The sequence below is a fragment of the Sminthopsis crassicaudata genome, chromosome 2, assembly GCF_048593235.1.
Source record: "Sminthopsis crassicaudata isolate SCR6 chromosome 2, ASM4859323v1, whole genome shotgun sequence".
In the NCBI taxonomy this organism is placed as follows: domain Eukaryota; kingdom Metazoa; phylum Chordata; class Mammalia; order Dasyuromorphia; family Dasyuridae; genus Sminthopsis; species Sminthopsis crassicaudata.
In genome coordinates, this window is record NC_133618.1 from 617,842,671 (window position 1) to 617,869,914 (window position 27,244).

The 27,244-nt window shown below is 39.6% G+C and overlaps 1 protein-coding gene across 14 annotated transcripts; it reads left to right on the top strand.

The window, feature by feature from the left end:
- Positions 1-50: 50 nt before the first annotated feature.
- PARP6 (poly(ADP-ribose) polymerase family member 6) lies at positions 51-25,476 on the top strand. Of its 14 annotated transcripts, none has more exons than XM_074296180.1 (23): positions 97-674; positions 4,955-5,145; positions 5,705-5,782; positions 6,449-6,543; positions 7,030-7,090; positions 7,404-7,494; positions 7,910-7,976; positions 8,878-9,027; positions 10,165-10,375; positions 10,974-11,027; positions 12,982-13,077; positions 13,516-13,608; positions 13,759-13,884; positions 15,021-15,086; positions 16,107-16,174; positions 17,787-17,835; positions 18,117-18,229; positions 19,548-19,686; positions 20,553-20,622; positions 23,363-23,442; positions 24,345-24,408; positions 24,666-24,750; positions 25,080-25,476. In XM_074296180.1, exons 2-23 carry the CDS (start codon positions 5,143-5,145, stop codon positions 25,180-25,182), a joined length of 1,962 nt encoding a protein of 653 aa, XP_074152281.1. In that variant the 5' UTR covers positions 97-674; positions 4,955-5,142; the 3' UTR covers positions 25,183-25,476. The 14 variants fall into 14 exon arrangements, 11 of the variants coding, with proteins under 11 accessions (XP_074152281.1, XP_074152286.1, XP_074152285.1 ...); XM_074296185.1 differs by having other exon boundaries at positions 10,165-10,315; XM_074296184.1 differs by having other exon boundaries at positions 101-674; positions 18,120-18,229.
- The last annotated feature ends 1,768 nt before the right edge of the window (positions 25,477-27,244 follow it).

Sequence of the window (27,244 nt, forward strand, 5' to 3'; positions counted from 1 at the left end):
TAAATCTAGGCTAGTGGGATGATATTCTTTGTGTGCGCGCGCGCAATCCGCATCACCCGAAGTAGGACCTCTCATCTCCCTAAGAGAAGTCGATCTCTTTAATGCACGAGGAGAATGACTTCAGGAGCCTGGCAGGACTCCCGAAAGCCCCCGGCTGAGGTCGGCGGCTCCAGCCTAGCGACGCGCGGCCTCGCGCCAGCCTTGACCTTTCCCTAAGCGGGACCACGTGACCCGAGCGTAGCCATTGAGAGCATGCGCAAAGCGGCCCTGCCCGGCCCGGCCCGGCCCGGCCCGGCGCGCCTGTGACAGGAACAACGAAGCAAGGGAGCGAGGGAGGGCGGCCGTGGGGAGGGAGAGCGGGGACTTCTCTGGCCGCCGGCCACCGGCCGCCGTCGCTGCCGCCGCGGCCTCTGCGGTCTCCCCGCCCCGCCCCGTCTCGCCCCGCCTCGCCCCGCCTCGCCCTCTGTTCTGCCCCCTCCCCCCACGCCTGGAGCCGGAGCTGAGGAGGAGGGGGCGGGGAGGGCCGAGCCGGGCCGGGCCGAGGCGCCGCTGCTTTCCCGCCCCCTCTCCCGGGGAGCTCCCAGCCTCCGGGCCCCCGCACCCCCGGGCGGGCCATCCGTCTTCCGGGAGCTGTGGCGAGGCCGAGGCCCGGAATCGTCGGGAGCGAGCGAGCGGTGAGCGCGCACCAGGGAGGAGGGGGGGGAGGGCCTTCCCGGGGGTTGCCATGGAAACCAGGAGAGGAGGATGGAGACGGGATGAAAGAGTGTGTGTGTCTGTGTCTGTATGTCTGTCTGTGTCGAGCGTGGGGGGATGAGGCTAGAGACCCCGGGTGCTGGGGAGGGGGTCAGAGAGGCGGTGCGGGAGCTCACGGGAGGGAGGAGGTCACTGGAGGTGATGGGTTTGCCGCTGCCGCCTCCCCCCTAGAAGGGGCTTCTTCCCATCCCTGTTTTTGCTCAAAGCCTGACTCGGGCTCTTTCCCCTGCGGGAGGCCTTCTTGTGACCCCTACTCTGATTGGAGAGCCGTGCGCCTGTGTGGCACCCCTTCAGGGTGCTTTTCTCGTTCTGACTTCTGTCATATTTAGTGTAGTGGAAAAAATTACGAGATTTGGAGTCAGGGGGCCTGGGTTCGAATCTCAGATCTGCCACCTGCTTCTCAGGTGACCTTGGGCAAGTTAACTATGAAATAATGGGTTTGGACCCAACGCCCTGTGGGTTTTTGTTTTTTGTCTCTAAATCTATATTTCTGTGTATCTCCTTCCCCCTTTTGTGTACATACTTGTCTCTTCTGAGTTATAAACTCTTTGGGGACAGAGACTGCCATTTTAAATCTTTGTCTCTAAGTATTGTAAAGCCCTGTTGTGAATTGAATTGAATCCAGAGAAGTCCAAATCAGAGAAGTTTTTGTCCACTCTAAGGAGGTCTTTCTCTCGACTTGTCAGGAACAGGAAGAATGTTTCTAGGATATACAATGGATATAAGCAGATGAGCACCATCCTGACTCCTGGGAACCCAAGGCAGCCTGAGATTGCATTTATCCCTTTCCTGGAGAAATCCTGAAACATTCTGTACAGTTAGTTGTCTTAGCCTGAAAGGAAAAAGGGAATGTTTACAGTAAAAGCAACAGTACTGATGGCAAAAGCTGGTCCTGAACCTACAGGGACGGCTACTACAAGATAACATAAATAAAGTACTTGCAAACCTTAGAATGCTATGTCACCTATTGTTAGAATATGTTATTCTGGAGTCTGATAATAGGAAAATAGTGATAGATGCCTTACAAGTATAGCATTTTGTAAACTGTGCTTTGATTGATGTTAGCTTAATGTCCTCAGTGGAGGTACTGTTCTCTCTTAGGAAGGGACTTGGAGCACAAAACGGAAGATATTAGGATTCTCATATATGATTATAAACATATCTATGTATATATACAAGGATGGAACTTGCTTCCTTCCCTGTGGGAATTCTTAACTTCCCTTTTCTCCACATATCTTATGTTCCAGGTTTACCTTGGTGTTGATATGATTTCAGTCCCCATCTTCACCTGAATACTTTTTTTATTCTTTCACATAGTCAATGTTTAATAAGTTCCCTCTCTCCTTCCCTCCCTCCCTCCCTTCCTCCCTTCCTTCCTTCCTTCCTTCCTCCCTTCCTTCCTTCCTCCCTCCCTCTCTCCCTCCCATTCCTCTCTCCTTTCCTCCTTCCCTCATTGTCCTTTGCTTTTTCTAGGAGTTCTAGGTTCTTTCCTTTTGATCATTATGGTATACTGAGTTCTTCCTTTTTTCTTGGGGGGAATTGCCCTTTTAGTAGTTTAACACCCCCCTACCAATTTTTGTTGAAGTTAAAACAGTTTAAAAATTATATATAGAACTTCACATATAGATTATTTTGACATATATTTTATTTTACTTTAACAAAAATCCTGATTGTTTCTGGGATTTTTTAAAAAATTGTTTTTTTTGTATTTGTAAGGTAGTTGTAAGGATCAAATGATAAAAGCCTACACACTATGCCTAGCATATAGAAGGCACTATATAAATGCTTATTTATTTCCTCAGTTCTTTAGTGTGTATTATTTTCTTTTTAATTTTCAGGATTCTTATAATTAACTTGTAATATTCTAGAGACTTTTACATCATCCTGGCCTACCCAAGGCTTGTTAAATGTGTATGTGTGTATATGTATTTATACACAAACATATATACACACTCCTTCTTTTAAGTATCTCCCTGGAAGATCCATGCTATGTTATAGCCTAATATTTGGACCTGATAAAATATAACCCCAAAAATGGAGGTAGTAATTTAATGTATTCTTTACATATTAAAAAAGAAATATGGAGAAAAAAATCCTTAAGCCAAAGGAAACTCTAATGGTGGCATTTCAGACAAGGATAATTTGGGAAATATTGGGTCAGGGGAGGCCTTTCTGATGTTTCATATTGTAAATATCATAGATGGCCTACTTCATTCATCAAGACATTGTTTAGATATAGTCTATATTTACATTTATTTGTAGTTTATAGTTTAAAAAAGTATTTTTATGTATATTATTTCATGGTTACACTACAGATAGAAGAAATATGGGGTAAGCTATTTTCCATGGTAGAGGACATATGTTTTTGGTAGCTTTTGAAGTTGATTCAAAAAGCCCTTTATTACCTAGAATATACTGAACCCATTATTACTCTTCACTAAGGCAAGTTCTATCATCACTTTTCTTTCTTTTTTTCTTTTTATTTTATAATTATAATTTTTTTGACAGTACATATGCATGAGTAATTTTTTATGCCCTTATCCCTTGTACTCACTTCTGTTCTGAATTTTCACTTTCTTCCCTAGATGGCAGGGAGTCCCATACATGTTAAATCTATTTATCATCACTTTTCTGTTGAGGCCTCTAAATGTTTTTTAAAAACTGATGGCTTCTGCTCTAGACTGAGTTTTAACAAGATTGAAGCTAGTTGACCCATCAACTCCCTAGAGGGTAGGAGAGTAATAAGAGCCACAGAGGATCTCTACATGGGCATTTTAGGAGTACGTCTTTTGAGGGTATTTGTAGGAATTACAGTTGAATCCTATATTGTTTGAGAGGAGCATCTTTTTTTTTTTTTTTTTTTAATTATAGCTTTTTATTTACAAGATATATGCATGGGTAATTTTTCAGCATTGACAATTGCAAAACCTTTTGTTATAATTTTCCCCCTTCTCCCCCAGATGGCAGGTAGACTAATACATGTTAAATATGTTAAAGTATATATTAAATACAATATATGTATACATGTCCCTACAGTTATTTTGCTGCGCAAGAAGAATTGGACTTTGAAATAATGTACAATTAACCTGTGAAGGAAATAAAAAATGCAAGCAGACAAAAACAGAGGGATTGGAGAAGCTATGTAGTGGTTCATACTCAATTCCCAGAGCTCTTTTGCTGGGTGTAGCTGTTTCTATTCATTATTGAACAAATGGAACTGGTTTGGTTCATCTCATTGTTGAAGAGAGTCATGTCCATCAGAATTGATCATCATATAGTATTGTTGTTGAAATATATAATGATCTCCTGGTCCTGCTCATTTCACGCAGCATCAGTTCATGTAAGTCTCTCCAGGCCTCTCTGAAATCATCCTGCTCATCATTTCTTACAGAACAATAATATTCCATAATATTCATCTACCACAATTTATTCAGCCATTCTCCAACTGATGGGCATCCACTCAGTTTCCAGTTTCTAGCCACTACAAAGAAGGCTGCCACAAACATTTTTGCACATACAGGTCCCCTAAGATTGAGGAGCATCTTCTTAGGTAGGTTTAGAATACTTTTTTGATCTGGTCCTTTCATGTTCATTAAAGAATGCCCAATGTGATTAGGGCCAGAGTAAATTAAATTATAAAGAGGTTCATGGCATTGTTAATACTTATGTGGGAAGAAATGTGGAACACCAATCTTGCAGTTAGTTGTGAAGTAACTATAGGTTTTAGGATAGATACAAAAAGTTGCAAGGAAATCTCAGGATGCATTGACTGAGGGATTAGAGTAATAAAGTTGACATTCTTCCTTCCTATTCTCCTTCTCCCTCTCTCTCCTCCACCCTGCCCCTGCTCTTGAGTTAGTCATGAAGGACAATGATTCTTTATTCTCAGGATTCAGTATCTAGGCTTGTGGAGCTGATAGTGATATTGACCTGCTAGAGACTACTTATGACCTTTTCCTTGCCTTTTAAACTCAAAGAGTCTATAATATTTTTTACTTTTATAGCATTTTATCTTCCCAAAAAGGGTTTTCTATCCATTAGTAAGTTCTGTTTGCATGGATATTAGTATATCTGTGGGTACACATGTTGATACATGTACATTTATAAAGGGGCTTGTAGTATGTTTATATTTATATATGCCTGCTTATGTTGATCTTGCTATGGAATAGTGATGTAACCAACTGTTGTCTACCTTCTTTAGGACAGTAACTTAATTACCACAGTAACAGAAGAGCCCATTAAACCTGGCACATATCCAGTCAGTTCCTGATAACATTCCTTCCCCTTCCCTGTATGGTCTTCTGGATGTCCATCTTGCTGACCTCAGTTGGTGGCATGGAGGGGCATTGCCTAATGCTGACCGGGAAATGTGTGTGAGCCACTGACCCAATGGTGAGGAATTGCTTTTATGATGCAGATGCAAATACCTGTCATGGAGGTTTAATTTCTATAGCTAAATTTTTTGGGGATACTGTGGAAGAGTAGCTACTGTATAGGCCTGTTCCTTTTCTCTTATCCTCTCCTTCGCCCTCCTTCTGAAGGTAGATAGTAGGAAGGGAAAGATAGCAGGTAGGATGGGTCATAAGAGCGACTTTAAGAACTAGGTTGGGGGTGAGAATGTTTAACTTAAGGGGAGCCAAAGGAGAGAATGGGAAAGATGAGGAAAGACAGAAGCATTAGGGAAGGGATTTAATTAATTTGGTTGGGGGAATGGAGAATCTAAGGAATGTCCATGGGAATCTAGGGAGCCTGGATATCAACCTCAGAAAAAGAGATCTGTTGTTGCTCCCCTTCCCCTCCTCCAATTCCTATTCCCCCTTCTTCCCCTTAGCTGTTTTTTTTTGTTTGTTTGTTTGTTTTTTTTAAACAACCTAGTGACTCTTTACTGTATGGATCTCTCATTCCTGCACCTTTTCTTGCCCAAGTATTGTATGCTTGTTCTTCATTCTAGGACATTAAAGGCCAGTATTGGACTGATGATGATTCAGATGGGGACAATGAGTCAGAGGAATTCCTCTATGGAGTACAGGTGAAGATAACCCATGGTTGAAAGTCACGACTATGGTTACATCTAAAAACCCTAATGATCCCAGACTCAGAACATGGGGATGTGGTCATGCTCACTCCAACTCAGGCCTGCTGTAGAAGAGTTGGAACAGTCCCTAATGGAAGTAGTTGTGTACAGTTGTATGTAGCAGAAACCAATCTGTGTTTTGCCAGTCACTTCTCTTACTAGTCACTCACGATAGGGCTTACTGATCATCCTGCTACCAAATTCCTAAAAATTATCATTGCTCTGAATAGAGTCTAAAACATAGGAGTGGTAGAGACTTTCCTTATACAGAGCCTACTTGAATTGTTTTCTGTGTTCTTCAGCATAAATTCTATATTTCCACTCCTTCCACTGGCTTGGTCCAGAGTCATCCAGAGAGATATAGTTAAAACCAAAGCCATGATCTAAGGCTGGGAGAGGAAATCTTAAAATGTGTGAGGCTTAGACTCAAAGAAGAATTAATAGCACATCTAGAGTATTGGGCATCCTGGGTTACCCAGTATCTGTTGATAAAGTCCCTCAAGTAGTATGCCACATTTATCCTTTATAATATAAATTGTTAAGCATTTTCCACTTATTCTCGTCCCTGGAGTTATCTTTGTTTATTCTTCTTTATTATCCCTTTGTATGTCGTCCATTTAGGGAAGCTGCGCGGCAGATTTATATCGACATCCACAGCTTGATGCTGACATTGAAGCCGTGAAAGAGATCTATAGTGAGAACTCAGTGTCCATCAGGTGGGCTGAGTGGGGTTGGAGGGAGGCAGGATTCTTTTCTTCAAATAATTCCTGTAGAATAGATACTTAACTATTTTGTTTTGTTTTGTTTTTTGGTGTTATGGACCCCATTGGTATTCTTATGAAACCTGTAGACTCTTTCTCAGAATATTTTTAAATGCACAAAATTTGTAGTACTGTAAAGAAAAGCAATTATATTGAAATGAAAATGCAAATTTTTTCCCCATCCAAATTCATAGATTGCTTGAAATCTATCCATAGATTTCTTGTGATTCTGTAGATCCTGGGGTAAGAACTCCTGCCCTGGAAGAAGTCATCATCAGATGAGTGACTTGGGGTAGTGAACCTAGATTAGTCTTCACCTCCTTCTTCTCCTCTCTCCCATCTGCATTAGTTTCTTAGGCCAATGACATCCCTATGCCCCAACTTTTCATCTTGCCCCCACCACTCCTAGATTCTTACTTCTAGCCATATGTGCTTCTGCAGAGAATATGGAACCATTGATGATGTGGACATTGACCTCCACATCAACATCAGCTTTCTTGATGTAAGTGATGCTGATTTTTGTTCAGAGCATGTTGAGAAACATTCCCAAGCTGACTAGGGGAAAGGGGGAGGGCCATGTTATCTATGTGTTCCCTTCATAGCATGTTCTTTAGGCTCTCTCATTCCTTAGACTATAAGCAGATAATGATAGGTATGGCCATGTGCCTGCATTTGAATTTATACATGTGTATGTGTAGCAGATATCAAGTTTGAGTATATCTTTATGTATGTATACATATCCCTTCCACAGCCATTACCTTCTGTTGTCATGATCAAGGCTGTGATCCAAACAATCTTCTACTCTTTTCCCCCAGGAGGAAGTCTCCACGGCTTGGAAGGTTCTTCGGACAGAGCCCATTGTGTTGAGGCTACGGTTCTCACTCTCTCAGTACCTCGATGGACCTGGTAAAAGTGGCTATTGGGACTTTATTGAGTGGGATCAGGCAACATTTTTGTGTGTACAGCATTTCCTTCCTTTCTCCATGCCCTGAGATAACTAAAAACAGAGAGAGCATCTCTTAGGTTTTTCCTCCCTCCTACTTTTTTTGGTCTTAGTTCTCTTATTCCCTGCTCCTTGGCTGGTCTAAATAATTAAATAATTCATAGCCTTTGTTCTAAATGTATTCCCTTCATTCTCTATTGTCTAAAGGCCTTTGAAGCAATTTTGTATAAATGACTGAGAAAATCCTTTTTATTTAGTTGTGTCTTGAGAACCTTCTCACAACTCTATTCTTTCCATTCCTTCCCACTTAATGGCACTTAATATGTTCTTGGGAACTCAGAACAATGTGGATACAGTTTTCAATATTGTTCTTTGCAGAACCATCAATTGAGGTTTTCCAGCCATCCAATAAAGAAGGGTTCGGGCTGGGTCTTCAGTTGAAAAAGTAAGAATTCTGACCTTTTCTAGTTATTTCAGGATAGGAGGGTGGTGGATGGACAGTCAAATGAGCAGATATACATATGTGTAGATGGTTGGGCAGATAGGTTTTTGACCAAAGATTTCCTTCTGAGAGATAACTAGGGCTGAGAAGATATTGACTATTTGTTCATTCTTGAAGCCAGTGAATTTTGTAGTAGTTAGGCTTGAATGCATCTCAATTGCATTGATTGGGATCCCAGTAGGGAATGTTGATCCCTTTATTCAAAGAATATATCTTGGATCATTTCAAGGTACTCAATGTGGTTCTCACAGATTCTTGTTCTTTTATTGGCCCGTAATTATTTAAACTATGTCACAATCTTAGAGGTCAAATGATTGATATACCAGTTTTTGGATTTCCCTTGGAGAGGTGACATGGGAGATTAAATAAGGAAAGAGAATAATATAACAAAATTTGCTCACGTCTCTTTCCTTGAGTTTTCCTGCTTTTTCCCTCATCTTTATTCTTTATATACATATTATTTATATAGACACTAAGCAATCCCTTCTGGGCTATGTTTTACTTTTACTCTCATTGATAATATATAGGGTATGAATACCAGTTTCCAGATGCCTTATATAGGAAAATCCCTGGGGTCTCTAACAGTATAGCCTCCTAAGAATTGATCCCATTGGGTAGAAGCCACCAGTTTTGGGGTCACTAGGAGATGGTCCATCTCTTTTCTACTGAGGACTCAGTAAAAGGTATATTTTCTATGTACCACTTGTGTTAAGATCATGAGTCTTCTGCTCGAGTTGACCTTGAACTGGAAATCTTAATGTGATTGAATTGTGGTATTCATTCAATCCTTAATCATCCCTTTACTACTGAGTTTGTTGAAAAATTCTCTTTCTTTTCTCCTGAGGATCCTTGGAATGTTCACATCCCAACAATGGAAGCATCTCAGCAACGACTTCCTAAAGACCCAGCAAGAGAAGCGGCACAGTTGGTTCAAGGCAAGTGGCACCATCAAGAAATTTCGAGCAGGCCTCAGCATTTTTTCACCTATTCCCAAGTGAGTATAAGTCTGGAAGCTGCAGCCCTCCTCATGCTTTTTCTTATTCTACTTTCATTTTTCCTACATCTTTTCATGATCCTTATTTTGTGGGTTTATGCATTCCATCCCTTCTTTTTTATTTTTTTGATGTTGTCAATCAATAAACAAAATATACTAAGCATCCACCACATGCTAGACACTGTGATATACATATTGTGTGATATACAAAGACAAAAAAAAGAAACAAGTTTTGTTCTCATGGAGCTTATATTTTGACTTATCCACTATCCCCCAGGAACTATTCTATTTCCTTTCATCTGTCTTGTTCTTCACCTCTATATGACACATTGCCCTTCTATCCCTTATTCCTTTTCCTCCTACTTCTCACCTCTAGTCTCCATTACTCTTTCTTCTGATTCTGTCTCTTACCCTTTCTTATCCCCTTGATCCTTAGGAATAGGTATTCAACCCCATCCCCTTCCATGACCCTTTATCTTTAATTCTTGAGCATAATAACCACTCATTTTGAGTTGACTGAGTATCACATTGCTTGTTCTCAAGCACATGTTTCTGTTGCTGGTACTTTCTGGATGCCCAGAAACCAAGTGTTCTCCAGATACCTATGAAATAACTATTAAGGGAATAAATAGGTAAATCTTGGTATCATGTTCAATATAGTTCCCCTAGTCTTACTCTTAGTAAAATTAAAGATTTAACTATTAGGATTACTAGGTGAGAACCCTAACATTTAACCCTTTGGGATGCAAACATTTTGCACCTACAGTAGAGATATTATTTCTTTGTGTACCTTGCAGATAATAGGCAGTATTGACAATTGATTGAATGCAATAGGTGTTGCATACCAGAAATCTCCTAGTGTCCAGTGTCTAGCTAGGGCAGGACATTTATTACAGAGACCTAGAAGCAGGTCTCTTCTGATCTTGGTCTTCTAGTGTTAGACATATGAATGTATATAGTCAGGTAAGTCAAAGATATATGTGAGTCATTGATATGATTGTCTCAGACTTAACTGAGGCTATTGTTCAGGCTTTGGGCCAAACTTTGTCTTAAACTTGGGTTCCTATTCTCTGCCTTTCTTCTGGGGTTCAGTCAGGTCCCTGTTATATTACTTTACTCTTTGCTTCCTTTCTCTAGGTCCCCCAGTTTCCCTATTATCCAGGACTCCATGCTGAAGGGCAAACTGGGAGTGCCAGAGCTGCGTGTTGGGCGCCTCATGAACCGTTCTATATCTTGTACTATGAAGAACCCTAAAGTAGAAGTGTTTGGCTACCCTCCCAGCCCTCAGGCAGGTCTCCCCTGCCCCCAGCACGTGGGCCTCCCTCCCCCAGCACGGACCTCTCCCTTGGTACTTGGTCTGGGGAGGAATTGGTTGGGGTGTTGGAATGGTGGAAATGGGGAGACTAGCTCCAGGGATTAAGGCTTTTAGATTTACGTGGCTTTGGCCTGCATAAATATCTGCTGAAGTGCTATCAATTATTGAATGATGAAGGTTGAGGGTTGAGAGGGTTGAAGGGAGGGGGATGTATTTACATGGAGATTGAAAAATTGGTTAAATTTTTATTGCTAGTTAATTTCAATTTAGTAGATTCCCATAGTGCCAGACCATCAGGTAGAAAGGACAGACCTTTTGAGGGCTGGTGATATAAAATAGCATAGCACTATTTCATGGCTGAAGGAAAGCTTCTTAGTCAGTGGCTTCTATTTTCTACCTTTTCCTTTCAGGAAGAGGAACAAAGGGAATGATCATATCACCTTTTCTAGCAGAGCTATTAAATACCTAAAGATTCTAGACTGTCAATTTTGGAATTTTTTTCTCTTATCTTAGAATTGTCTAGATTTGAACTTGGCTATGGGCCTGATGCTCTAAGGAGAGTTCTGTGGAGTTAGAGTAAGTATTGTAGGCTGCAGAAAGGACTTACAGGAACCTTCTCTTTCCTTGTCAGGTCAGTGGTCACTGCAAGAACATTCCCACTCTGGAATATGGATTTCTTGTCCAGGTAAACAAGCTTGAGCCCCATCTAAATCTCTTCATATACTTCTTATTGTTGGATTAATTTTTTTCTACCACATTTGAACTGTATACTCCATCATTTGATTATATATATCCCTTTATCCCATCATACCTCCTTCTCTCTTTATCTCTTGCACTTGGGTTTTTAGGATATGAAAAAGAAGACATGATTCTTGCCCCTGGTGAGACAAAACTCACACGTGACACAAATAGAAAGTAACATAAGCTTAGTGTATGACTTATTGCCCTCCAGTGTCTTTCCTTTACCAAAGACCATCATTATTTACCATGTACTTTTTTTTCAATTTATCCTTTTCAATTTTCTTGCTTTCATGCCTTTGCTCACACTAGTCCCTTCATTTGGAATTCTCTGCTTACCAATTTCTGCCCATTAAAATTTTACTTATTTTTCAAGTTCAAGTTTAGATGCCATTTCCTCATCATGGAAATCAGCTTGAAAAGATCTCATACTCTTCTTCAATATTCCTAACACTGCCCAAACTTAATTCCAAATACTGCTTTCTTCTGTTATTTATGTATTTATTTTAATAATAGCTCACATTTATATGCCCATACTAAAGTCCTAGTGATTATTCATGACTACATCAAGGTTCTATCAGTGGACTGCAAGCTTTCTCAGGTCCTTCCAAGCTGGAAGAGCTTCAAGAATGTGCCTCAGGCTGGATTGGTATCTGTTAGCCTTTCAAAACCCAGCAGAATTTAGAGATTCTCATCACTAGAAGACTTGTCATCAGCCTATAATTTTGTTTTAATCATAGCAGCTCATGAAGACCTTTTAGTAATGCATGAAGAAGTTATGATCCTCATTGATGTTAGAAATGTCACGGATCTGTGGGTGTAAATAGTGAATTTACATAGTGTTTTAATATTAATAAAATACTTTTCTATGTGTTAATCCATTTGATTTTTACAGTGACCCTATTAAATAAATGGTTGTAATAACAACAACAATAGAGTAGCATTTATATAGTGCTTTAAGATTTGCAAAAGCACTTTACAAACATCTCATTTTATTCTCACAACAATCCTGTGAGGTAGGTGCTATTATTATCCTCATGTTACAGATAAAGGAATTGAGGCAGAAGTTAGGAGACTTATCACACAGCTATTGAAGGTCAGAGGTCACATTTAAACATTTATTTCCAATCTCAGGTCCATTGCCCTTTCTGCCTTGACACTGAGCTGCAAATATATTACTTCCATTTTATTTGTGAGGAAATTGAGGCTCAGTTCTCTAAGTTAATTTGTCTAAGTTAATGTCAAAGTAATTTGTCTAAGTTAATAAATAGTAAAGCCTAAACTCTAACTTTCATCTTCTTTCTGCTACATTATATTATTTTCCCTACTTAATTGCACATATCATGATGGCAAGAATTTGTGTCTTACACTGCTGGGTACCTAGCGATTATCCAACAATTCCTTCTCTTTCCATAATACCATAATCTTTCACAGAAATTGGGAAATTAGTGTTTGCTACTTTGGGGAAAAGTGCGTTTGATCAGAATAGCCATATTAGAAGAAAAAGCATTTATGGAAGCACTTTTAGCAAGGAATTTATCTATGTTCTAGTGGTTCTTTGGTTTAGAAAGTAAGCTTCCTAAGTTATGAGACTTATCTCCTGTAATAGTTTTTAGCATAGCTCTTTGTCCATGGAAATTCTCAGTCCTTAGTATTAACTGATGGAAAAACAAATTGACTTTTCCCCATGAAAATGAACTGGGCTTCTAGGAATACTGGACAATTAACTCTGCACTTATGTGTCCTGAGTATTAGGTCCTATGTGCTGAGGTGGAGAGAAGAGAAACAATCTTTTTCAGATTGTTTCCCAAAATTAAATGTATGGGTATTATATATATGACTACAGGAGGGCATCTCATATTACCTTGGCAAGATGTGGCTCTACTCTCTTTATCCTGCAGATTATGAAGTATGCAGAACAGAGGATTCCAACGCTGAATGAGTACTGTGTAGTGTGTGATGAGCAGCATGTTTTCCAGAATGGGTCTATGCTTAAGGTATAATCTCTATAATTCCCCTATCTGTACCCTTCTCCTTGGACAAATATTGAAAGTAGAACTCCTGATAAACATTTCTTTTCCTGGAGCCCTACCTCAAGGACTTTAGGATTTGGGAATATAGTCTCTAGAGAAACTTAGATGAGCCTGTCCTGGAGCTGTCACATTTTCTTTATATTGTCTCTCTATTCCTGCCTAAGCCTATTATTTATTGGAGGAATTAGTTTGTCCAGATTTTTAATGGGATCTAAATTGGGATTTGTTTTTATGAATCTGGGCCCTAAATTGCATTTCTTTTGAATTGTGACTGAGTCATTAATTTAAATAAGACTACTCATTTATTGATTTCTTGTTGCTGACAGTTAAAAGAATCCCAGATTCCTTAGTCTCCTTTAATTTAGTCTTCCCTCTCTGCCTTACCATCCTTTACTTCCTTAGCCAGCTGTTTGTACTCGAGAGCTCTGTGTCTTCTCCTTCTACACATTGGGAGTTATGTCTGGAGCTGCAGAGGAGGTGGCCACAGGAGCAGAGGTAGGAAAGAGTGGAATGGATGGGGACAGATTCAGTTAAAGAATAACAAGATACTGAACCTTCAAAAAGTAGAGAACAGAATGGAATATGATTCCCAATATTGAAAAGTTTCTTCATGTTACCTGGCTCTCTGTTCTCCCTTCTGTTAAGGTGGTGGACCTACTGGTGGCTATGTGCCGGGCAGCATTAGAATCTCCAAGAAAAAGCATCATTTTTGAGCCTTACCCCTCTGTTGTGGATCCCAGTGACCCCAAGACACTCGCCTTTAATCCCAAGGTAAATGTGACTGGGAACAGGAGGAGAAAAAGGGCAGGGGACATAGGATATTGGGATTGAAGGATCGTGAACCATGGAGATGGGAAGAATGGGAGATTCCTTGTCCAGGAGGATGGAGGGAAATGTGTTGTAGAGGGTGTTGGAGCCTAATGTGGGGGATCAGGGTGTAAGGATCTGAGGATAGAAGGTATTTTTGCCTTTTAAGATACAGGAACTAAGGGAGCCTAGTAGCTAGAGCTACTTGGGGAGCTATTTGGGGATAGTGAGGAAGAGGGTTTGACTTTTTTATTATCAAGAGAATAGGCAAATAGGTAAGTGTAAGAGACTGCTCCTTTCATATATTTCCTGTTATGGGGGAAGTCTTGTGATTGGAGGTACAGATCCCACTGTGGAAATGATTTGACTTGAATTATAGGCCTTCCTTAGCCTCTTCTACTGTGAACAGCCTGAATGTTTTCTCAACATTTGGTTCTTCTCTTTAAACTAATCAATTACAGTGTATAAGTTATATGTCTATGGGGTATATCTATTTATATTTTTTTTGCTAAAACATTTGGGGTTAAGTGACTTGCCCAGGGTCACACTTCTTGGAAGTGTTAAATGTCTGAGGCCAGATTTGAACTCGGGTTCTCCTGACTTCAGGGCTGGGACTCTATCCACTGTGCCACCTAGTTGCCTCATATATGGGTATATTATTACAAATATCTTGCAAAGAAATATAATTTTGACTTATATACTTTTTTGAAGAGGTAATATGGTATAATGGAAAGAATTTAGATTTGGATTTGGATTTGGATCAAAAAACCAAAATTTAAAATCCATCTTTTTTACCTACTACTACTAACCTAATTTTAAGCAAGACCTCTTAATTTTCTAGGTTTCAGTTTCCTCATCTCTGAAACTGTGGAGATTAGATTAAATGACCTTTGAGATCTCTTAGCTGTAAATCTATGATGCTGTTATGTTAGAAGTATCTTACATGTAGGCATTCAGTTTTGGGAATGGGGAGAAGAGGATTTAAACATCTTCCTTGCCCTTAAAGAACTTAAATATAGTTGAGACTTTTCCCTTCCCAATAGTTGGTTCTCTTTTTTTCTCCCCCATGGTGGCTCTTCACTTTTCCTTGACTTCCACAGAAGAAGAACTATGAGAGACTTCAGAAAGCCCTGGACAGTGTGATGTCCATCCGGGAGATGACCCAGGTATGTGCCTGCTCCTTTGACTTTTTACATGAATCATTGTTCTGTACTGTTTTCATTTAGCTCCTGCCATCAACTTGTCTTTCCTTGATTTTTGCCTTACTGACTCTATTGCAGTTTTTCTTATGTTTTATAATTTCCTTTGCCTCAAAGTACTATATGTTTTTTATTTTTCTCATACTCTAGGAGTATTCAGGATAGCGAGTGGAAGGATGGAATTATCCTGTGAGCATTTAGTGAGAATGAAGAGTATTTTGCAGATTGGGATAGAGGGAAGAGGCTTAAATAGATATAAAGCCTAGCCTCCTTCCTCATGCCTCTGGGAACAGGCATCCTCAGGAAGCACAGGGAAGCTTCTGTCCTGAAGTTACTCCTCTCCAGATATTCTGTATATCTCTCTGCTTCATATCTGTTCCTTCCTATCTGTAACTCCTTGCTTGGATATTTGGAGATTAATTTTTTTTCATGTTACATATGGCTCTTCTTGCAAATAAATCCAGAATATATTAGGAAGCATATATTTAAAATGAGATTCAATTTAGTTTTCATTTATATACTTGTCAGGGCCACCATTATTACATAAAATAAGTTCATTTGTATGTTTTATATGCATTTAGCTATTTTTCATATGTATAGCTTACCTTTTCATTTGGACTAATGGTTTTCTTAGAATATTGACCATATCTGGTAATATAGTGTGGTAGATAAAGCATGGGATCTAGAATCAAGAAACCTGGGTTCCAATTCTGCCTTAGATAGTTATTAATTGTCTGATTCAAGGAATGTCATTTAATTTCAGTCTCATTTTCTTAATTTGTAAGATGGAGAGGATAATGTAAGGTTATGAGAAAATTTCTTTATAAATAAGCCTTTTGAGTAACATAATATATTTTATTTATCATTTAATATTTCTTCTTGTCTTTGAGTCAATCTCAGGGACCTGCCTATAGAAAACTGAAATTCACTGGTGGAAAGTGTTTCTTTTTTCTTTGGGAGTTAATCTTGTGGATATTGTTTCTTTAGGGTTCATATCTGGAAATCAAGAAACAGATGGACAAACTGGATCCTTTGGCCCACCCTCTCCTGCAGTGGTATGGATGCAGTGACCACTCCCTCCTGGGGGGTACGAAAGCAGAGACCACTCCCTTTTTTGGGGGGGGATGGATGTAATGGCCATTTCCTTTCTTCTGTATGTGGGTTTGGATATGAATGAAGGTTACTTTTCCTTCCTGATTCAACAAAAATATTTACTTTGTTTTCTTCTGAGACTGAATAGCTCCCTACTTTGCAGAAATAATACCTTTACTCCACTTGATTTACAAAAATTTAGCTCCTACAAGGAACTTACATACTTCTTTAAGTTCCCACAGGTTTTCCGTGGATATCTTTAGAAACTAATTATGTACATAATAGGTGTTTTAAGTACTTGTTACACATAGAAATAAATGCTCTTTACTACATATTTTTAAAATTTCTACATACTTGTAGAGATTTATATCTCTTCCCTTCCCTTCCTTCTCATCACAGAGGGTCTGTTCCCCTAATTGGCCTCTTCCCCAGATAATGGGTATGAAGTAGGGAAGTCAGGCTGGTATTCTTCCTTCCCTTTTAAAACAGGGCCTACAAAATAAGGTGCTTTCAAGTTTCATCACTCAGAACTACTTGGGGAAAATTATATATCCCCAAAAGTCTAGGAACTCCTTCCTAGGCTGTGCTTACGGTGACTTAATATTTTCCCCTAATTTCCCTCTTTTTTTTTTTTTTTTTTTTTCTGTTCCTCTGCCTAGAAGTAGCATAATTTAGTGTAACAGAAGTTTTTCCTTTGATCATAAAGAGACTTTTATCTGGTGCTGGTTTGAGAGGACAGATCAGAAACAGTCAAGTGAGATTTAACTCAGGAAACTATTCTTCAGAAATTTTTGATATGCTTGATATCAACCATCTGTATGCTTTTATCTGGCTTCTTTTCCAATTTGGCCCTCCTTAGAATTTTTTTTTTTTTAAATCTGTTTTGTCTATCTAGTTTTCTCTTTCTCTTGGTTAGCCTAGACTGTTGTTCTCTCTCAGTCTTGTAGCCAATAAAGGAACGTTAATTTATCTAATTCTTCAGTCTTCTTTCCGGGCTAAATTATTTATTTAGTAATTATCCCATTGAACATTGAACAGAAAACATTTAGACTGAATGAAGCAGAATGGTTCCTAAAGCCTTGGGCTTCTCACTCTGAGTCCTAGGTATAAAGAGGTTTCCAAAGCTGACTAAAGGCTTCTTCTCCCCTTAATTGGACTCCCCTATCTTGGACTTTATCTTTTTAGCCAATCCACCATATCCTTTTTTCTTGTTTTCCTCTTAGCCTTGCCCCATTTGTCTGTCTTTCATTCATTGTTAGCGCCTTGGTTTATAACTCTTAGTCTCTTGGCTTATAACTTCCTTTTACACATGAATGTATTTGAGTATTGCCATTCATAATAGTTAAATTAGTTGTGACCTAGCAAATAGCTTCAGTGTGATTTAATAGCACCTCCAAATACTGCTATTTACATGCATTAAACTTGGTTACAGTACTTGAATTTCCAGATGATCTTTTGCTTGGGTACCTTTCCCTATTAATTTTAGAGAGAATACTTCCTTTAACTCTTATGTTTAGGTTGGTCCAGACTCCATGCTTGTTCCATGCTCTTTCCTTCATCTCTATTTCTCCTCAGGATTATCTCCAGCAACAGATCACATATTGTCAAGCTACCTCTCAGCAGGGTAAGTGTCCCCTGACCTCTCCCCAATTTTTTGGAACCTTCTAAGTTATTTGAAGGATGGGATAGGGAGTTGAAGGCCAGGGAGGTTTGGTTTTTGTTGCTGACCATAGTAGCTCCAGGTTAGTTGACAGTCCACATTGACCATCTTGGTATTTGAACATATATTGATCCTTTGGGGATCAGTCTATGCTCCTGGCTTGTTTACTTCTTGGCTTCATCACTCCTCCCTCCCTGATCTCAATCTCTGCTCTCTCTCCCCTGAATACCCCCCACCCCGGGCAGCAGCTGAAGTTCATGCACACCTCTCACCAGTTCCTCCTGCTGAGCAGCCCCCCTGCCAAGGAGGCCCGGTTTCGGACGGCTAAGAAACTCTACGGCAGCACCTTCGCCTTCCAGTGAGGGAGAGGAAGTAGGGGTTGGGGAGGATTGGGGAGGGAAGGAACTGGGGAGCATTTGTCCCTTGGGATCATGGATGTCAGGGTTCTGTTTATATATGTATATGTTCTGTACATGTGATTCACAAAATAGATAATCAGACTGTCAGGTGTTTTGTATGTGCAAAGCACTGTACTATCTTTGTAGAGAATACAAGGTATAATATATGATCCTTATTCTCAAAGAGTTTTTAGTCTAATTGAGAATACATAAGAATAAATAGCTCTACTGCTAGAGAATTTGGTGTTAAATGAGTACTGTAGACAGTTCTAGAAGAGTTTATATAAAGAAGAGATTGCTGAAGACTGAGATAAGGAATGGGACTTAAAAATATTGGTTGGATTTATATAGGCATACAAGAGGAGTGAAGTCATTACAGTAGACTGGAACTATTTGAGTAAAAACATATAAGCAGAAGCTTGTCAAATTTGTTTCAAGGTCAGTGAGTGAGAAAATCAGTCTAGCTGTACCAAGAAGTTCTCTTGGGAATAGTAGTAGAAAATAAGACTGAAAAAGTAGATTGGAGACAGTGTTGAAGAACTTTAAATTCCTTAAGCTAACTAGTTTGGACTTGTCTGATGATGGTAGAGAACCACTGAAAATTTTTTATAGAAATAATAACTTAAAAGGGAGAATTAGTATAGTATGCAGAATGGATTTGGAAAAGGGAGAGACTGAAGACTGAGAGAAGAATTAAGAAACTATTATGAGTAATAAAAGTAGACCTGGATTAGGATGGAGTAGTGGGAATAAAAAGGAGATTGCAGAAGGCCGAGGGAAGTACTTGGGGCTATCCAAAAAAGATGGAGTCAGAGATAACTTAGAGATTTTGACCCTTGGGTAACAGGGAGAATGGTACCATTATCAGAAATAGAGAAATCAAGATAGCAAATCATAGATTGAGAACTAGAAGGTTCTTTTGAGGTCACTGAGTTCAACTGCTTAATTTTATAGATGAATTAAGTGACTTCATCAAGATTACCCGAGTGGTGATTGATAAGAGGTCCATACTCAGGGTCTTTGATCTAGCATTTTCCCCTCTACACCACATTGCATTTGATTTAGGTCCCATGAGGTTCAGGTGATAATAGGACATTAGAATGGAAATGTCTAGCAGATAATGGGGCATATGAGTCTGAGCTGGAGTCTGAAAAATAAATTTTAGAGTCATGTATAAGAGGTACTAATTGAAACCATAATAATAGGTGAGTTTTTCAATGAATACATATGAATCTTTCCATCTCTTTGGGGGTCAGAGAGGATAAATGGCATTTTTAGGTCTTGGAGACTGTTTCTAGGATCTCACAACTCTGGCGGTTTCTGTCCTCTATTCCTGCCTTCCAGTGGGTCCCACATTGAAAATTGGCATTCTATTCTGCGCAATGGCCTAGTCAATGCATCCTACACTAAACTCCAGGTAAGAGCAGGGCCCTTCTCCTCCTCCTCTACCATCTTTACTTTGTGGTGTGGGAAATTCTACAGCACTCTCCTTTCTGTTCCCACTAATTTCCAAACTGAAGCCTTAGAACCCTAATTTTTGTTGATACTTCACCATATTTATCCAAGAGATTTGGGAGATCAAATTAATATAGAGATATAGCTGGTAAAGACTCAGTTCTAAGGAGAGTCTATTGGGGAAATTCATATATAAAGAATATTACTGCACTCTAAACTTTTTTTTTTTTTGAGGCTGGGATTAAGTGACTTGCCCAGGGTCACACAGCTAGGAAGTGTTAAGTGTCTGAGACCAGATCTGAACTCGGGTCCTCCTGAATTCAGGGCTGGTGCTCTATCTACTGTGCCATCTAGCTGCCCCTGCACTCTAAACTTGGGGATTGATGAGCTCAACTTCTGTAATAGGTGACAGAATTCTTAAGTGATAGAACTTTTCCCTGTGTGCTTATTATCTCTTGTTGACTGGTCAAATCTCTACTCCCAGCAACTCTGGGAAATGGTTACAGAGAATCTGTTTCTCTGTTTCTTCTTTTTTCACCTTCTCCAACCCTGGCCTTACTTCTTCATAACATCCTGTATCCACAGTAGCAACATGAACTGACTTAGTGGTTTCATTTGCTCTACTCCTGTCCCTTAAAACATGGAAGGATTAACCCAATTAATTCCTGATCAAAGCAGGTGCTTGTAAGCCTGGAATTGGTTAGGAGATAGACAGAAGGACAAACAGGAAGACAGCTCCTCTACAGCTATGTTAGGAGGTCCATTCCTTCTTGGAGTCATGGGGGGGGGGTGCAGTTTATGTTGCTCACCCTAGTGTTTCCCTGCAAGCTGCATGGAGCAGCGTATGGCAAAGGCATCTACCTGAGCCCCATCTCCAGTATTTCCTTTGGATACTCAGGTAAGTAGTCCATCTCCTTCCGTGGCTGCCTAAGCTTTGTTCACATGTATGTTTCACCTTCATGGACATATGGTCTGTGGTGTCATCCTGTTTACTCCATGGATATACAATCTGTCATCTGTTCTTTCTGTAGGCACTTGATCTGTTATCTGTTTTTTAGAAATGTAGATCCTGTCCTTCCCAATGAATCCATTCTTAGGAAGACTCTGCCTTCAACCCCCTTTGATCCTAAGGCAGGGAAAGGCCAAACAGGCTCAGCTTTGAAGGAGTGTGGATGGGGAACTGAATGAGCTTTTCTCCTGAAGCCCTGTTCCTAGAGACCTATTATCGATATCAGTATATCTCTGTGCCTTTTTGTCAGGTAGGGCAAATTTCAGCGATACTCATCTCTTGTGATGTTATATAGGCTTCTTTCATCTTTTTGCTGCCACTCAGAGCAGGGTCACATAGCCCTTTACTTTATTTCTTGTATATCTTCATTGCCATATTCTCTCAAGTTATGACAGTGCAAAATCCCTCTCTTCCACACATGAGAAATGATTAGGGCATAGATTCTATCCATTTAGGCAGTCTCAAATATAAGAAGAGATATAGAGTCCAGTTGTGTCCAGTTGAGGAAATAAATCTGATTTACAATTCCTTGTTCCTAGATTTTTCTGTCCCCTAGTTCATTGCCTTCTCAGACCAGTTCCTCTTCTACATAATTCTCTCCAAGAAGTGTATTTTATATCTAGTCCTGCCTGTAGTTCAACCTCATCTGCTTTCTGTCCAGCTCTCTGGTTCTTAGTATTGGTTCCTAGTATTACAGCCATAACATGAGATTATGTTAATTTATGGAGAGTTGCAGAAAAGAATTATTCACTGCCCTTCGGCCTCCCACTCCCCCTATCAGTATTGTTGCACACAAGCACAAGTTTGATTATGTTGGCCACAGATGACTTATATGAGAGTGTTTGTTCATTTGCCCAAATCAAAATACCTACTGTAGGAAGAGTGTTAATGGAGCTTTTGTTGATCTAGCCATTGTTATGAGGGCACATGCTACAGATCAGAAGTTAGGGAAATATGAACTGATATGGGATTTTGGGAATAGAAATGGCACAGAAGCATATATGGGTCTGTGCTTTTCTATCTGTAGTTATGTTCATTTCTTTTGGGGAACTTGTAACAGTTCCTGTCCCATAATCAAAACGTTAAACAAAATGGCCTTCATATTTTCATAGATTAATCAGGGGAAACTGGCAGGAACATCATAGATAGATTTGAGACATATGGATAGAACAGGTGGAATGCTTTAGGATAAAAGGTGGAATGGCTTGTCTCATAGAGATTATTATTAATACTCCCTGTAGGGATCAAGTGACCATGCTTTATGTTTTTGGTAACCTCTGGGGTCCATAGTTGGCAAAGGCTTAAGAGACTGTGCTCATTTTTTTCTAGTAGAATCAAAATTGGAACTTGAATAGCTGGTTCATTATTTACTACTCTTGTAGAGTTTGGGTGTTAATTGTGACCAGACTTTTGTCATTGTGCATCTTGTGAACAGCAGTGTTTTCCATGCTCAGGGTGGATTTTGAGATTTGGAGTTAAGGTCTTAATATAACAAAGGTCAGAGGATGATGAAAGATGATTGAAGTTAGAGAAGAGAGAAGGTAGAAGTGTATATCTGTCCAGCAGGACAATTGCATCAGGATCCACAGCATCTTAGTTCAGTCATTGAGATTTCTGTTGTACTAGACTCTACTTGGGTTATGATTACATGATGGGTCAGGCATCTTGGTAAGAGTGGGAGAGACAGAGATGAGACTTTTATTGAAGTTAGTTATATGATAATTTAATTTCTAATCTGAAAAATGAGGAGTACTTGTAGTATCATCTCACAGGGTTGTTGCAAGGATCAAATGAGGAAAAAAAAATGTGTGTGTGTGTGTGTGTGTGTGTGTGTGTGTGTGTGTATGTGTACACACACACACACACACACATACACGAGCTCATAAGCCTTAAAATTCTGTCAGCTGTTAATATACCAAAAAATTATATCACAACTCTACCTTTCCCTGAAGCTATGACTCTTGCCAAGTCATAGAGGGAGAGCAACTTCTGCTGGAATGACTAAAGAGTATAAGGGTAGAATTCCAGTAATTCCCAATAAATTTGACCTATTTTAGTGGCACCTTTTCTATTCCTACCCTTCTTCATGGACCCTGAAGGCCTGTAGCAAGAACCTTTCATATCTCCTTTTTATTTTTCCCTTTTTTAAATTTTTCTACTTTTCAGGTAGCTCAAAGACAGTTGGGTCCCTTTCCCATAGATTTGGACCCCATCTCTAGGGGGGATATCTGAGTACTCAGATATACAGACTTCTTCCAATGATTCTTGGACAAACATTGGGATGCTATGCTCAATGAGGATAGTCTTAGGTGGCACAATATGTTGGGGAAAGTCAGGGAAGGCCTGCTGAATGGAATATTTGTTTACATTTCACAATCTCTTATATGGGACTGGACTTCTTGCTTCTTTTGGATGTTGCTGGTCAAATCTGAGATTTCCATATCCTGTAACCAGAGATACTTCTTTCCATCCTGTGATCAGAATGACTATCTTTGTTCCTTCTGTTCCTGAGCTTGCTCCCTCATCTCATTCAACCCTAACACTTGATATTCTGAAATTCATCTTTCATTTCATTCTCTCACTCATCTTCTCTTGGGTTGATTTTATCTGATATATTGGCTTGTGGCAGGAATGGGAAAAGGACAGCATAGGATGCCTTCTAAGGATGAGCTAGTCCAGAGATACAACCGGATGAACACCATCCCTCAGGTAATCTTCTAGAAATTTACAGGGGCAAAAGTGGGGTGCCTTGGGCTGTGGGGGACTGGATAGTGAGCAAATTCACTTCAGTATTTATAAGATTATAGGATTATACTGGCAGAGTTAGAAAATACCATAGAGGTAATCTGTTCCAACTCCTTCATTTTACAGATGAGGAAACTGAGACCCAGAGAGGTTAAGGATGACAAAGCTAATAAGGGAGTAATTATTGTCTCTGTGATTCTAAGTCCTATACTTTATCCATTATACATAATTTTGGAGCCTGCAACATCTAATATTCCCAGTCAACCTTCCATAGGACTGAGCCTATTTAGCTTTCAAAATCAGACAAAATTATAATTTATAAGTGATACAGTTGTAGATAGATAGGCAAAAACTTCAATTATTTCAGGTTTGAGGAAATAAGTATATGGGGGACAAATGGTGGTTATCTTGTGGGCAGTATGATGAGTTTATTGTTCCATCAAATGTAAAGACTGGAAGTTGAATAGGTTGTGTGGAGAGTACAATTCTAGCCCTTGAAAAATTAGTGCTTTGTCTTTGAATCCTTAGCACCTAGCACTTAATAAAACTTACTAAATTGAATTGGATTATAGAAACACATAGCACTTTCCAAGAACACAAGATAGCAGGCATATGGATGAAATTTGACAAGCTGTATTGTGCATTTGCATATTTAGGCAATGTAAAATGTACACATGCTTATCCAGCTAGGTTTTTATTTATAGGTTAAAAAGGTAGTAGTGGGGAGAAGGAGTTATTGGAGGAAGGGTGATTTCAGTCCTAGATTGATTTAGTGTAGCTATCATTCCTGGTGGTACTGTTCTTTTTTCCCAGAGAAAGCTTTCTAGGTCACCCAGCTCTGTTCATAATTTCTTCCTGTTTTACAGACCCGATCCATCCAGTCCCGCTTCCTTCAGAGTCGAAATCTGAATTGTATAGCACTTTGTGAAGGTGAGTGAGTGTATCCCGCTCCAAGTTTTCCCCACACCTTGTTCATTTTGGTCACAGATAAAGTCTTTGAGCAATATGGGGAATCATATTAATGATGGGAATCATACTAAGTGAAGGAGTGTGTTTTGTCTTTCAGGATATTTTTCTTTCATGTTTTCCTCCTTACTTCTTCTTATTTACTTACATGCCTTCTTGGGTATGACTAGATCATGGCCCATGGGCATTTTGTGTCTGATTCATGGTCCCTTTTTCCACAGTAATCACGTCCAAGGACCTCCAGAAACATGGGAACATCTGGGTGTGCCCTGTCTCTGACCATGTCTGTACACGCTTCTTCTTTGTGTGAGTTGGAGAGGGTAAACCAGGGAGTTTGTGGAGAGAATAGGGTTTTGGATAGGAGGTTTTTTGATAGGTTTTCTCAGTTGCTGCTTGGAAAATCTGTTTTTATGATCAAGGATTTGGATCTTTCTCATCAAATTAGAGAATAACACATTTCTTTTGGGAGAAAAAATAAAGAGTGGGGAGAGACTCCTAAGACAGGGTGCCTCACATGTGCTATCCTTCCCGTCACACAGAACTTATTCACAAATCCACTCCCTCATGCTCACATATTTCTTTCCTACCTTGCTTATATTCATACTGATTCATTCTCATTGTTCCCTTTCTGACAGATATGAGGATGGTCAAGTAGGTGACGCCAACATTAACACTCAGGACCCCAAGATCCAGAAGGAAATCATGCGTGTGATCGGAACTCAGGTTTACACAAACTGAGGGGGCCCTGGCCCTCATAGCCCTCTTGTTCTCTTCCCTAATATGAAGGAAGGACCAACCCCTCTCACTGTGGGACCCAGGAGCATCAGAGGCCATTCCAAGGAGCCAGAGGAGCTGTCCCAAAGGGACATGCAAGGAAAAAGGAGAGAAATAGCCCATGGGAGAAATTAGTCTGGGATCCATTCCACATCTGGACAGCCCAGTCTAACCCCACATCCCCCCCTTGCCCCTTGTATTTCCCCATTGATTTCACCTTATTTGTAAATAAACCAATAAAATGGAAGGTGCTGTGGATTGGATGTTGTCCATGTGGTCTGCCTGGAATAGACACTTGGCCAAGTGTTCACTTTAGGACAGACAACCATTCCCAAGGAGAGTGGTATATTTTTTGTTAATGAGAACTAAGTAAATGAATAGTGAGGATATTGAAATATGTCTCTTCTCCCACACTTCCCTTTTATGAGCCAGTTTATTCCTGGGAAAAGGAAGAAGAGGTATTATTCCGGCTCCAGAGGCAGGAGGGAAGGAACTTTTGAGCCTGTTCCCTAGCAATGGTCATACTGCTGAGAGTTGCTAGGCCAAATGTTGAGACGTCATGTTATTCTCATTCCCTCCTTTTCCCTCCCAATGGACAATCTTCTCTCAGCTCATGATCCAGTGCAGTCTACAAATGTGTCTATAGTCCAGGGAGAGAGACGTGAGTTCCTTCCCTGTGGAATTGTTATCTGATCTCTGTTTCATCCAGATCCTACTCTTCCTTTTTCCAGATACACACCTGATACAAGTTTTGAGGAAAGTAAGAGAAATCATTTATGAGGAGGGATGCAGGTTAAAAGCTTTTCAAGTTCTTTTTCTTCCCCATCAGAAGTCAGAGCTACAAAGCTACAGATAGGATTCAGTTGGCCACATGGCAGATTGTCATGTTAAAATTTTTTTTGGCAAGGCAATTGGGGTTAAGTGACTTGCCCAGGATTATGCAGATAGTAAATGTTAAGTGTCTGAAGCTGGATTTGAACTCAGATCCTCCATGTCATGCTACTTTTCTTTTTGGTCACGTTATTTTTGACAAAGGTAATCATAATTCTTTTATTGGGGACAGTTTTCAAACTGGAAAAGGTAGGACAAATAAATTATACTCATGTAGGTGAGGTCATAAGAGCACTTAAAATTAGTTGTGTTCTATTCCAAATGAGATGGAATCTTAGAAATATTATCATTAATTTTTAAAAAGTTATAAAATATGGGATACTAGAAAATAATGCATGTGACCATTTTAGAAAACAGGTGGATTGAAGAACATTAAGTTTAATGTCAATCAAAAGTTAGATGAGATAATTAAACAGGAAATTTTAAGTAGAAGTTACTACTAGGAACTAGTTAAGGGTCAGTCTTGCCAAATAGTTTTTCCTGCTGAGTTACAGGTTTGGTAAGTAGGAAATTTTAAGTAGGAAATTTTAAGTAGAAGTTACTACTAGGAACTAGTTAAGGGTCAGTCTTGCCAAATAGTTTTTCCTGCTGAGTTACAGGTTTGGTAAGTAGATGATGTCACAGACTAGCATTTCTCAAACTTCCATGGTTTCTGTTGTTCTATTCCATGTATTTTAAGGAAGCCTAAGCTTATCTTGAAGCTTATGAAATATGTTGGTAGTGGGTGTGCAGAGAGGAATTCTCAGGAAGCAAAGGAAATCTTAGTTTCTGAGGTACTGGCTAGAAGATAACTGAGAAGGGTATTTTGATTTTTGGACCACATTTAAATAGGAATGACATACTTTTGGATACAGATTTAGGGTAACCGACAAGGGTTGGTTAGTCTTACAAATCTAATTAAAAGAGTTTTAAAATGAGAGGGGAAAAACTGCCTGCATGTACCCACAAAGTTTAACAGAAACTATGTTAGGGGAAGGAAAATAGAGGCACCTAAAAATCCATAAGAGGCAAAAACCCAAAGAATGGATCCAGTAATAAAATTAATGATCTTGGGTGTCTGTATAAATATATGTGCAAAATATGAGAGGTGCATTACAGATGTTACAGATCTGTAAGGAGGCAAATTTTGCCACAG

What these genes read in the sequence shown, in the direction of transcription:
- PARP6 (XM_074296180.1), top strand. An exon ending in AATATGGATTTCTTGTCCAG is followed by an intron (nt 11,028 to 12,981) that starts GTAAACAAGCTT and finishes TTTATCCTGCAG; the next exon opens with ATTATGAAGTATGCAGAACA. An exon ending in GCCCACCCTCTCCTGCAGTG is followed by an intron (nt 16,175 to 17,786) that starts GTATGGATGCAG and finishes ATTTCTCCTCAG; the next exon opens with GATTATCTCCAGCAACAGAT.